The sequence below is a fragment of the Coregonus lavaretus genome, assembly GCF_964263955.1.
Source record: "Coregonus lavaretus genome assembly, chromosome: 13".
Lineage (NCBI taxonomy): Eukaryota > Metazoa > Chordata > Actinopteri > Salmoniformes > Salmonidae > Coregonus > Coregonus lavaretus.
In genome coordinates, this window is record NC_140000.1 from 26,730,396 (window position 1) to 26,743,094 (window position 12,699).

The 12,699-nt window shown below is 43.1% G+C and overlaps 1 protein-coding gene across 3 annotated transcripts; it reads left to right on the top strand.

Annotated features, from left to right (window-relative positions):
* Positions 1-697: 697 nt before the first annotated feature.
* On the top strand, positions 698-11,867 carry LOC311140861 (putative transmembrane protein ZNF593OS). Of its 3 annotated transcripts, none has more exons than XR_014614187.1 (3): positions 698-767; positions 6,927-7,044; positions 10,350-11,867. XR_014614187.1 is itself a non-coding variant. In XM_084176133.1 (3 exons), the coding sequence occupies exons 1-3, from the start codon at positions 5,657-5,659 to the stop codon at positions 10,512-10,514; spliced, it is 492 nt and encodes a 163-aa protein (XP_084032259.1). In that variant the 5' UTR covers positions 5,583-5,656; the 3' UTR covers positions 10,515-11,630. The 3 variants fall into 3 exon arrangements, 2 of the variants coding, with proteins under 2 accessions (XP_084032259.1, XP_084032260.1); XM_084176133.1 differs by lacking the exon at positions 698-767 and adding an exon at positions 5,583-5,865 and having other exon boundaries at positions 10,350-11,630; XM_084176134.1 differs by lacking the exon at positions 698-767 and adding an exon at positions 5,585-6,169 and having other exon boundaries at positions 10,350-11,630.
* Positions 11,868-12,699: the final 832 nt, after the last annotated feature.

Below are 12,699 nucleotides of genomic sequence, written 5' to 3' on the forward strand. Positions count from 1 at the left end.
CTAAAAGGAAAGAGGAAGGTGGGGGTTGCTGAGAGTTCTGCTATTTGTTCTAGGATAGTGATGACAAGAGGAATGGATATGAACATTCCAAATTCCTTTAGGTCTATTAATGTATAGCTTCTGCCTTCCATCACCATGGCATTAGACCAGGGGCCAAAAGTGTGACAAAATCACGCTCCCGAGAACTGGAGTTGCCCATCCCTGCATTAGACTACTGCTCAACTACATACAACTAGCCTACACAGCAGAGCACTAAACTAACCATTTGTGTGCTAAATGTCTGTCTGTTGCGCGTTTGGCCAAAAATCTATTATCAGTCAACGAAGCAATACTCCAACAACAGTCAATCAATTAATCAATGATGTAACCTATAAACCGAAATGGGAACGTGGGAACCTCAAACTCAACCACATCGACTAAACACGATAAAATACTTGCATATGTGTCCGTTTCATTAGGGCTACAACATACATTTAATGTATAGGACAAACGTATTCATTACCAATAAAGAAACATTCTTTCCCCGACTAGAAATACATGTTATCACACTAGGCGAGCACATTCTGTTCAGAGGGGTCTGTGTGACTTCTATGTACACTTACATGTCTTGTGCGCTCATTGCTCAGACTGCCCCACCCCCTCATGTCTCTATAGGCTGGCCTAGCGTCCTATATAGATTGATACATGAACATCGTGTGCTTTTACTACCTCACTTGCTTGGGCACATTTCAACCAGCTCAACCCGAGCACAGTTGCAGGAGTTGCAGGTCAGTTCAAACTACAGCTTTTTAAATGAGTTTTTGTTAAATATTTTTCATGTATCCACAATTGATTGCTAACAGTTTGTAATTGGTTGACTCAATGACTAATTAGCTAACAATGTAAATGAGCACGTACTGGGGGGGTAGAAAATGGTTGAATTGTGTTATATTACATTTGGAGGGAGATAACTGATTTTACGCCCCAATATGACTTTGTTGGTTAACAATATGGATGGAGCCACTAGGCAAATATTTTTTTTTTGTTGTTCTTACAATTAACCGATTTTTAAGTAATTGGAAAGTATAACTGCGCAATGGGATAGATGTTCTTGATTAGTTAATCGAACATTGATTGTACTTCTCATTTGGAATTAATAGGTGTGGTTTTTAAATTGGGAATGGAACCACTTAGGCTGCTTAGACAGGCAGCCCAATATTACTATTTTTTTCACAATTGATCTTTTGACCAATCAGATCAGTTCTAAAAAAGGTCTGACGTGAAAGATCTGATATTTACATTTTAGTCATTTAGCAGACGCGCTTATCCAGAGCGACTTACAGTTAGTGAGTGCATACATTTATTTTTTTATTTTTCATACTGGCCCCCCGTGGGAATTGAACCCACAACCCTGGCGTGGCAAACGCCATGCTCTACCAACTGAGTTACATCCCTGCCGGCCATTCCCTCCCCTACCCTGGGCCAATTGTGCGCCACCCCATGGGTCTCCCGGTCGCGGCCGGCTACGACAGAGCCTGGTTCGAACCAGGATCTGTAGTGGCACAGCTATCATTGCGATGCAGTGCCTTAGACCACTGCGCCGCGCCATTCGCCACTCCTCAAAAGACGAATTTAGTGGAAAAAAGATCAGAATTGGGCAGCACGTGTAAACAGTCTTAGCTTTTGCAGTTTATCAAAATTGAGAGCAATTGCCCTGCAGCACTGCTTATTTAAAAGTATTCATAGTATTTTTTGTCATTTTGTTGGATGTCTGCTAAATTGGAAAGCATCTTCTTGTTTCAACTGCTTATGAAATATGGTGCAACTTTTTTGGAGAAACTGCTGAAAGCTGGTTCTGTGCACTAGATGTATAAGGGAAGGATTTGATGGGAATTGATGCATTGCATTTCATAAGATTATGAAACTCTTGTGTAAATGTCTTCAGAAAACATGGTAAATCAATAAGGTTGTACTACATTTGTTAGTTTAACTGAGAAAAGTACTACTATATGTCCAAATACTGTAACAACTGTAATGATAGTTTTTCACACATGCAAGAAGCAGGTGGCAGCAGTGATCCTCCATTCCATGTTTGAGGCAGTGGTATAGCAGCGTTGACTGGGGAAAGCTGGGAGAACAATGGGGTGATTAAAATGGCACTGGCATGTCTGGAGTGAGGGGTCCCATAGGGGGATGAGGGGTGACATGGTATGTGAAATTCTGTAACTGTTTCCAGTTAATTACATGCCAGGGATTGGCATAATTTCACAAATGTAGGTGTTTGTCATTGGAATTTGCTGTCTGTCGTGTTTAAAATGCACAATAGGCCTATATGTTCACCTCTCACCAAGTACTAGCTATGTTGGTTAAAAGTTGCAACTTTGGTCTTGTTTAGAATGCCTCTAGGCCTATATGGTTGCATGCATGGACTGTATGCATTAACTATACAATCTAGTCATGCATACGTTTTACCTTATGCAGGACTAACCTGTTATACTTTGAAGGGTTAGCTGATAGCTAACCCTTCACATGTTGATCTCCAGTTAACTTCTGATGCTGTATCTCCGATAAGACTATACGTCCTCCATCCACCCCTCCCACACTAGTCGAGAGTGCATAATATGGCGATATGTGAGATTCCTAGAAGCATCATACATTTTGTGATCTTTACATACATTAAGCAATGTAATCAATGTCTCAATGCCAATTTGATGATTGTCATCACACGCCCTTCTTCCTGCTTTTATTCCACTGACATGTCAACTCTGGGTGGTAAGTGTCATAAGCTGCATTCAAATTGCCCTATTTACATTATGGCCAGCCCAGTTGGTTCTCATTTACTTAGAATGGCTTGTGCTAATTGCTTGATTGGCCAATAGCATTGTTTACAAGCCACACTGCAAAGTTCTGTGATGGAAATAGTGGCCCTCCTATTTCAGAGCAAGACGCGCACATAAGATCATGTGTCACTTGTGGAAAAACTCCCACAATTCCACACTGTCCAAGAAGATCTCTCAACACCAGCCCCGTCCCCTTTCATTTTGAAAGCTGGTGGCTTGCCTGTGAAACACGACAGTCACAGACATAGGGGGTTGTGGTGTTGCTTTCCCCTTTTGATGAAATATTAAATTATTCTGACCTTGTGCAAGCCCATTGACCAGATCTGATTTCCACTCTACGCCACAGAAACAAAGAAAAGCCAGTCAATGCGAGCATGCTCTACGTCTATACGTAGGCTTATCGCTGCTCATCTTGCTGCTTGCATGAGGAAACCATGGAAACTGTAGTGTGCACACGCTACGGTCATGTGAAGTGGAGGGTAGGTCTTCAGCCCAGTAAGCACTGGGGAGAATGGAGATTGCACAACTTTTAAATCTATCAGATTGTATAATGTGATGTAATGCTGCTGCGGAGCCGTTGCCATCAGATCCGTGGCTCTGAGGAGAGATCGAAGCTATGACTGTAGCACGCTGCTGATGCCTCTATCGCTCACCGTGATCAGCCTTTGTCACTCAGTGGAGAAACCCCTGACTTGTTTTGGATGGGAGCAGTACGGGGAGGGAGGAAGGAGCTCTAGAAGGCTGTCATTGGCTGTGAGTTTGGGGGCTTGCTGTATGTGCCCACGAGACTGGTGCAGCAGAAACAGAATGACAGTTTTACTGCTCCTAAAAGAGAGGGAGACTGCTCTCGCGCTCATTCCCAACCCATCCCCCTTTGTGTGTTTTTACAGCCTCTCTGTCCCACTCTTCCTGGTCTGAAAGCGAGTCTTAGGCTGGCATTTTATATATATATATATATATATATATATATATATATATATATATATACACCTCTTTAAGGAATACCTGGGATAGGCTAAAGTATTCCTTCTAACCCCCCCCCCCCCCCCCAAATTGTAAAGTGGTTATCCCACTGGCTATAGGGTGAACGCACCAATTTGTGAGTCGCTCTGGCTAAGAGCGTCTGCTAAATGACGTTAATGTGCCCTTGAGCAAGGCACTTAACCCTAATTGCTCCTGTAAGTCGCTCTGGTTAAGAGCGTCTGCTAAATGACTAAAATGTAAATGTGTATATATATATATATATATATATATATATATATATATATATATATATATATATATATATATATATATATATATATATATATTTTAATAGATATAGTCTATATCCAAAACTCAAAACATTCTAGCTCCAATTCACCAAATTGGTTTACCAGCGGCAGGTAGCTTAGTGGTTAAGAGCGTTGTGCCAGTAACCGAAAGGTCGCTGGTTCTAATCCCCTAGGTGAAAAATCTGTCAATGTGCCCTTGAGCAAGGCACTTAACCCTAATTGCTCCTGTAAGTCGCTCTGGATAAGTGTGGTCCTCTGTAGCTCAGCTGGTAGAGCACGGCGCTTGTAACGCCAAGGTAGTGGGTTCGATCCCCGGGACCACCCATACACAAAAATGTATGCACGCATGACTGTAAGTCGCTTTGGATAAAAGCGTCTGCTAAATGGCATATTATTATTATTATTATAAGAGCGTCTGCTAAATAACAAAAAAAATAATAACAAAAAATGCTTTTTTTTGGTGTGGAAATTCTATTGAGATCGGTATGTTCTTTTAATAGCTTTGAGAATGTCGACAGAGAACCTGTTCAAAGCCAAAGAGTTTGACTTAATTTAATCTCCTAATCTGATTATTTGAAAGGAGACCCAACAATCAGATTACTTTATTTTAAGGTTGTTTATCGGACCCCTGCTTTGCTGACAGATTTAAAGAAAGCTTTGGATTGGTCTACTGTGTGATCTTGGCCACAAGGTGATGGAGCTGGTTTTGGCCATAAATCTCCGTACTAACACATCTTTGATGGTTGAGTAGTGAAGCAACCCTTCAAAAAAAAAATATATATATATATATATACAGCATTGCCCAAAAGGACATTGCTCTAGCATGGCATGATGGGATACTACTACAAGGTTGTGATGTTGTCCTTGTCCATCAACAGTATGGATGTCAAGCAATACCATCATTTGGCATGAAGCCATGAACATAATTAAAAGTAAGATTCTGGTGAAGACTCAAGGATTAGGTGGAGTAAACATTGGTTACATCATTGTTAGATTTCTGGAAGATAAACTGCAGCTATTAGCCCACTGAAATGGAAGGAGCTTATGTAACACCAAAACAAACTCCATGACTCCACAATCATGAAGGCGGTTGTTCTTCCAAGTCAATGTGAATGAGGAGTTCTGGAAGGCAAATCAGATTTTTCGGACATATAATTTCTGCTACTCTTGGAGGAGATTAAGAGGGCAGGTCAACGTTGTTACGTAATCCAACACGTTGACACACATGTTCCCTTAGACGTGCTGTTAAGCTTATGAACATTTTTCTCTTTCCAATGTGTTGGCTGGATGAGCAAATACCATCTGACAGGTCGCAAAGGGTTTTTATATTATTGTGGCGGGGAGGTGGGTTGGACTTATGTGTGTTAGAGCGCAAGCCACCGAGAGAGTGATGCATTTCGACAGCTGTGTGTGTGTGTTGGGCAAGCCGGCAGATCTGGTTGGGTGAGACCGGGCTATATAAAAGGCGGAGCACAAAGTAGAAGCTTTCTCAGTAGATCCAGTCTCCCGTCACACTGTTGGGTACCCAAACTACCTGGTGCTCTTTGGTTGGCTGGGCGCTAGATGGTTGGAGTTCAGACTGGCCAGTTGGAGTATCATATAAAGGCTCTTTACCACCACAGAGCCTGTGGAAGGTGTGGAGGATCCAATTGTTTTACGACCACATTCCGGACCGCTTTTTGCCCAGGAGCAAGTCAGAAACCCGGAATTTCAAGGATATTTTTCACCGCATTCCTCCTTTTGCCTGAGCAAAAGGGTGTAATCGCAACCAGGTTGGCAGATGAATCCCTCACGTGTTTCTACCTTCCCTGCACACTGCCAGCTTTTCCCCTTGCCTCCCCAGTGAAATTGTTGTTATTGATGCGATGTTCACGGATTGGTGAACTTCGACACAAGACCCATATTATTGGTCATGGAGAGATGTATTTAGATGGTGGCATAATGAGTTAAGATCTCTTTAGTGTTGGTGTCTCCCCCCCACATCTGTTTACTTGACTTGTGAGTTGGAGCGCTATCGCTCAGATTTCCACATCTCGCAGAAATGTACTTCAAGACAAGCCACTCAAGCATTTGGAGGTAAATAAAAAAGACACTTGAACACTTTAAAGGATAGAACTTGGCTCTTTCCAATTAGGGATGTCACTTTTGAGTGAATATGATCTGGAAATTGTTCCGCATTTAGGGATTGGAGGGAATTCCTTGAATTGGAATGATGATAATCAAGATGACTACTCATTACATGTGATTATCTTCAGAGGCTGAATGAATCGAACGTTTTGACTCGAGTCAAGTTCACGGCTTCGTGAATAGCAGCATTGTTGCCCTCGTCAGATCTAGTTCAGACATGCTGATTGAGATTTTTTAAAGGTTCTGACAAACGGTGCCAGGTCCAAAACCAGACCAGATGTTAGTTCTGACGATGGCACTTTTTTTCTGGATGGGTTTGTCTGTAACGAGACTGCACTGGACTTGACCGGATCAGGGAGACGGGTTTGTTCATAGTCCTCGCCTCAGGCAAGAACTGTTCCCTTCCTCGACGCCGTTCAGATGGTTTCAGTTTATTTGCAAGCATAGAGAACTGCCTTGTTTCTCATTATGCCAGTCTGTCAACGGTATCAAACTTGAAGAGGAGGCTTTGGTTTCATTTGTAGGCACACTTTTTTTCCTCCTCAGTGTTCAACAAAATGTAGTTTCATGGTTTTGTCTTCAACTAGGATTGTTCTGAAAAGACACTGTATTGATGCGTCAGTATGCCTCTACACATGGGTTGAATTCTGGTTTCCTATTGGCTTAGTGGTCAGATGGAGTGACTCCATTATCTCTTTCTCTGCAGATCTCCAGACCAGAGCTGCATCATCACACCACTGCACAAAGAACCCAACCCCAGGCCCACTGCAGACATGATCATCAGACTGGGCAGACTGACCCCTGGATACTTCCGTCTCCTCCAGGTGTGTAAACTGTTGATGGCCTTTCATTGGGGTTTTGGGTTTGCCTAATACTCTATGAATGCATGTGCAAGGAATTATTTTGACACTTCTCTCACTCTACTTATTGATATGACTTGTTTCAGTGAGTCAGCACAGAATCAAGTAAAGATGCAGTCCATATGGAATCATCAACACTTTCAGAAAAACAGATTACCATACATTTACACAGTATTGTGTTAGAGTTGCAGATGCATTAGAAGTAAATCATCTGGGCACCATCTCTGCTCCCACCCATCCCAATTAAGTCAATGAAATTCCAATTTGCCCTACAACACTTTGCTGATCTTTAGGCTTGAATAACAATAATGGCCATGACCGATTTTGAATAGAGTCCTTCTTGACTTAGGAAATGCCAGCTCAGATGTATCTCTTATGAGGGAGTTATGATTCACTTGACTTGGAATGTAAGAGTAGCGTGACAGGGTTTAACTTCCCCCTTAGCTCAGATCTGGATGTAAGCAAAATGGACCACTTCAGAGTATTTGAGCGTTGGTCCATGGTTTCCCTGCTCACATCCAGTAGCTAAAAGCTAATGAAAACTGCCTCTCTAATCCTCTTAAAATTAAGTAGTTTCCTCCTTTTTGCCTGAGTTCGACTGTAGACTATAAATATGGCAAGTGACCAGTAGTTAAAACGGCATTACCAACATCAACTTGTCAGTCCATGTTGAATTCAGCCAGGCGGAAATCTGGGCCTAATGTATAATAGCAGCCGCTTTCCCCAGGACCCCCCCATCTGCGACCCACAATCCGCTTTCATCAACAAAGCCACTGATATGATTAGCATCGACGCTAGTGATATGATTTCCTCCCCCTTTTGTTCCTTCTCCGCCGCAATAATCCTTTACAGTCATGAACGTGACACATCATTTGTGTGAAGTGTTTCCTCTGATCTTTTTGGAATTGGAAAACAAAGACACCAGTACAGTTTTTCGTGGACTCAAATGCTAAACGGACATTATGAAAAGTGACTCGCTGTTATGTAAAATTCCACATGTTGCTGTGACAATTGATTTGCTTTGTAGTTGGAGGCTTTGAATATGTGTGAAGGAAGTGAGGACTTCTGCATTCTGGAATGGATTTATGGTTGGGTTTATGATGGTTAAAATGCTTTCAGATACAATAAGTTATCCATCTGGTTAGTAAATCAAGACTCTCCATTAGCGAGATTGCTCTCAAGTGGGCATAGGCAATCACATATGTCTCTAAAATCCTAATTGAGACCTCTCTATTCGCACTTCCATATACACCCCTTAAAATTAGTGGATTCGGCTATTTCAGCCACACCCGTTTCTGACAGGTGTATAAAATCGAGCACACAGCCATGCAATCTCCATAGACAAACATTGGCAGTAGAATGGCCTTACTGAAGAGCTCAGTGACTTTCATCGTGGCACTGTCATTTTTTAAATATTTATTTTTAATTCAACCTTTATTTAACTAGGCAAGTCAGTTAAGAACAAATTCTTATTTACAATGACGGCCTACCCTGGCCAAACCCGGATGACCCTGGGCCAATTGTTCGCTGCCCTATGGGACTCCCAATCACGGCTGGATTGTGATACATCCTGGAATCTAACCAGGGTCTGTAGTGATGCCTCTAGCACTGAGATGCAGTGCCTTAGACCACTATGCCACCCGGGAGTCATAGGATGCCACCTTTCCAACAAGTCAGTTTGTCAAATTTCGGCCCTGCTAGAGCTGCACCGGTCAACTCTAAGTGCTGTTATTGTGAAGTGGAAACATCTAGGAGCAACATCGGCTCAGCCATGAAGTGGTAGGCCACACAAGCTCACAAAACAGGACCGCCAAGTGCTGAAGCGCGTAGCACGTAAAAATCGTCTGTCCTCGGTTGCAACACTCACTACAGAGTTCCAAATTGCCTCTGAAAGCAACGTCAGCACAAGAACTGTTCGTTGGGTGCTTCATGCCGCACACAAGCCTAAGATCACCATGCGCAATGCCAAGCGTCGGCTGGAGTGGTGTAAAGCTCGCCACCATTCGACTTTGGAGCAGTGGAAACGCGTTTTCTTGAGTGATGAATCACGCTTCACCATCTGGCAGTCCGATGGACAAATCTGGGTTTGGCAGATGCCAGGAGAACGCTACCTGCCCGACTGCATAGTGCCAACTGTAAAGTTTGGTGGAAGAATAATAATGGTCTGGGGCTGATTTTCATGGTTCAGGCTCCTTAGTTCCAGTGAAGGGAAGTCTTAATGCTGCAGCATACACTTACATTCTAGATGATTCTTTGCTACCAACTTTGTGGCAACAGTTTGGGGAAGTCCCTTTCCTGTTTTAGCTTGACAATGCCCCTGTGCACAAAACGAGGTCCATACAGAAATGGTTTGTCAAGATCGGTGTGGAAGAACTTGACTGGCCTGCACAGAGCCCTGACCTCAACCCCTTCAAACACCTTTGGGATGAATTGGAACACCGATTGCGAGCTAGGCCTAATCGCTCAACATCAGTGCCCGACCTCACTAATGCTCTTGTGGCTGATTGGAAGCAAGTCCCCGCAGCATTGTTCCAACATCTAGTGGAAAGCCTTCCCAGAAGAGTGGATGCTGTTATAGCAGCAAAGGGGGGACCAACTCCATATTAATGCCCATGATTTTGGAATGAAATGTTTGATGAGCAGGTGTCCACAAACTTTTAGTCATGTAGTGTAGTTGTAATCTTGCGGGTGTATCCAGAGGCCTTTTTCACTGAAGATATGGCAGTGCTCTCAAAACGCCTGAGCTTAAAATGGAGTCCTATCTTATTTGCTTGAAGGCCTTCCAGGGATAATGGAGGGCAAAGAGGGGGGCTGTGTTGTACAGAGTCCACATCCCCTCACACCGGGAGGGTACCTTCTGCACCTGCCCTTTTGGTATAGCGTGCAAAGAGTTTAGGCTTTCCCAGTCTCGTGTACCAAGAACATTGCGCCCCCCTTTTGCTTAAATATTTCCTTGCCTTCTAAATGTTTAATAACTGTTCTAACCACAAGCATGGGCACATGACAGGGCACTGTGGTTATGTGGAACACTGCTGTTGTTGGGGAAGTTGGGTTTGGGTATCGTTTTTGAAAGGAAGAAGCTTTATTGCCTGTTTTTATTTCTGTAAATCTTCATGTTTCGTCACGTTCAATTATCTTTTTATAGAATCTTTGTTGACTTAGGCAAAATTTTGGCATTGGTCATGATTTTTCCAGATTTGTTTGAGATATGTTCTCCGACCCATACATTGATAACTCACCTTTTTGCCTTTTGTATGTTCTCTCTACAGAGACAGGTGGCCGGTGAGGTGCAGACCCAGCCACATGACCGCGCGGTCAACCAGATAGCCATGATGCTGGCCATCATGGGCCTGAGCCTGTCCTACTACAGTGCCAAACGGATGACAGAGAAGGTCCAGAGGCTCCAGAAGAGAAGAGACTCCCATACACCTTGAGGAGACCCCCAGTGCGCCGGTCTGGTTTGAACCCGGAGAGAAGACGAACCAACGCAGAGATGTTGTGGATAGAGGAGATGAGGAGAGGAGACCTGGAGATGACGGTGTCTGTGTCCAGAACAGCACCTTTTCACAACCAATCAGTCGTAGTCACGTCGTTCAGACGCTGGCGTTTTACTGGGATCACTCACCATGCAAAGAGAGTTCGGGGGCTGCTGCTGTTGTTAATTTTTCGCCCCAATGGGTGTCGGGGGTGACCTTGTGAAGGGGGGCGGATGTGGGAAAGACCCACGGCGGGGTTTGTGTGGTCCTGATAAGGTTTTGTGAGCTGGTTTGGGGGGTAAAAAGTACAACCAGCTACCTATGGTCAGGCTGGGCCCGAGCTTCAGCCGTTGCCAAGGTACGTGCGTGCAAGATGCCGTCAATACTGTTCTGAGCTAAAAAGGGATAAAAAAATACTAAATAAATTATTCTAATGTACTGTGAATCCTGCCAGTGCTCCAAGCATATGTTAGTGGGGGTAAAATAACTGAACAGTAATTCCTTTTTAAGGGAAGGCTATCTGCATTTGAGATGTATCTAGTAATGACTGAAGACGTGGCTGAAAGTGAGGAGAAAGGAACCCTCTTAGGTTTTTGTAATTCCTTGTTGTTTAAAAAAATAAAAGTGAGTAATGTGAATTAGATGTGGAGTAGGAGTCTCAAACTGGTCAATAATTCCACATGTTCAATATCTGTTGATGTCAGACAAACAAGCGTACAGTACTGGTGAAACATAGTATTTTAGGAACTTGCTTATCCAAATCTACAAAAAAAGGCACTTAATCCAAATCACAACTATTTTTGTTTTTCACAATGTTTCCAGATTAATCCATTTAAATCTTGATAAAGATCGGTGGCTTTCTTTTAAAGAACTCTATCTGCAATATCTAATAAGTGTTACCACAAATATTCTAACTTCAGTAAACGTTGCATGGGTGTGCAGCTTTTAATCTCTACATAAAACTCAAGATTTCATAATACTGTCACGTTTCGTTTTTTAAAAGAATGATAACCATAAATTGTATATGTCTGTGATGTTTATGAATATTGAATAAAGCTGTGACTTTTGAATGATAAGAACAGTGGCAGTTTAGTAATGATTTTAAGGTGTTTGGGAATTCTGGAAAAACCAATGTGAACAAGCTCCATTTTATCCAATATTTATCTTTCGCTAAGGGAAACTTCTCTCAAGCTCGACATTTCCAAATAAAATAAAATCAAATTTTATTGGTCACATGCGCCAAATACAACAGGTGCAGACATTACAGTGAAATGCTTACTTACAGCCCTTAACCAACAGTGCATTTATTTTAAACAAAAAAGTAAGAATAAAACAACAACAAAAAAAGTGTTGAGAAAAAAAGAGCAGAAGTAAAATAAAGTGACAGTAGGGAGGCTATATATACAGTAAAATAAAGTGACAGTAGGGAGGCTATATATACAGGGGGGTACCGTTGCAGAGTCAATGTGCGGGGGCACCGGCTAGTTGAGGTAGTTGAGGTAATATGTACATGTGGGTAGAGTTAAAGTGACTATGCATAAATACTTAACAGAGTAGCAGCAGCGTAAAAAGGATGGGGTGGGGGGGCAGTGCAAATAGTCCGGGTAGCCATGATTAGCTGTTCAGGAGTCTTATTGCTTGGGGGTAGAAGCTGTTGAGAAGTCTTTTGGACCTAGACTTGGCACTCCGGTACCGCTTGCCGTGCGGTAGCAGAGAGAACAGTCTATGACTAGGGTGGCTGGAGTCTTTGACCATTTTGAGGGCCTTCCTCTGACACCGCCTGGTATAGAGGTCCTGGATGGCAGGGAGCTTTGCCCCAGTGATGTACTGGGCCGTACGCACTACCCTCTGTAGTGCCTTGCGGTCAGAGGCCAAGCAGTTGCCATACCAGGCGGTGATGCAACCAGTCAGGATGCTCTCGATGGTGCAGCTGTAGAATTTTTTGAGGATCTGAGGACCCATGCCAAATCTTTTTAGTCTCCTGAGGGGGAATAGGCTTTGTCGTGCCCTCTTCACGACTGTCTTGGTGTGTTTGGACCATGATAGTTCGTTGGTGATGTGGACACCAAGGAACTTGAAGCTCTCAACCTGTTCCACTACAGCCCCGTCGATGAGAATGGGGGCGTGCTCAGTCCTCTTTTTT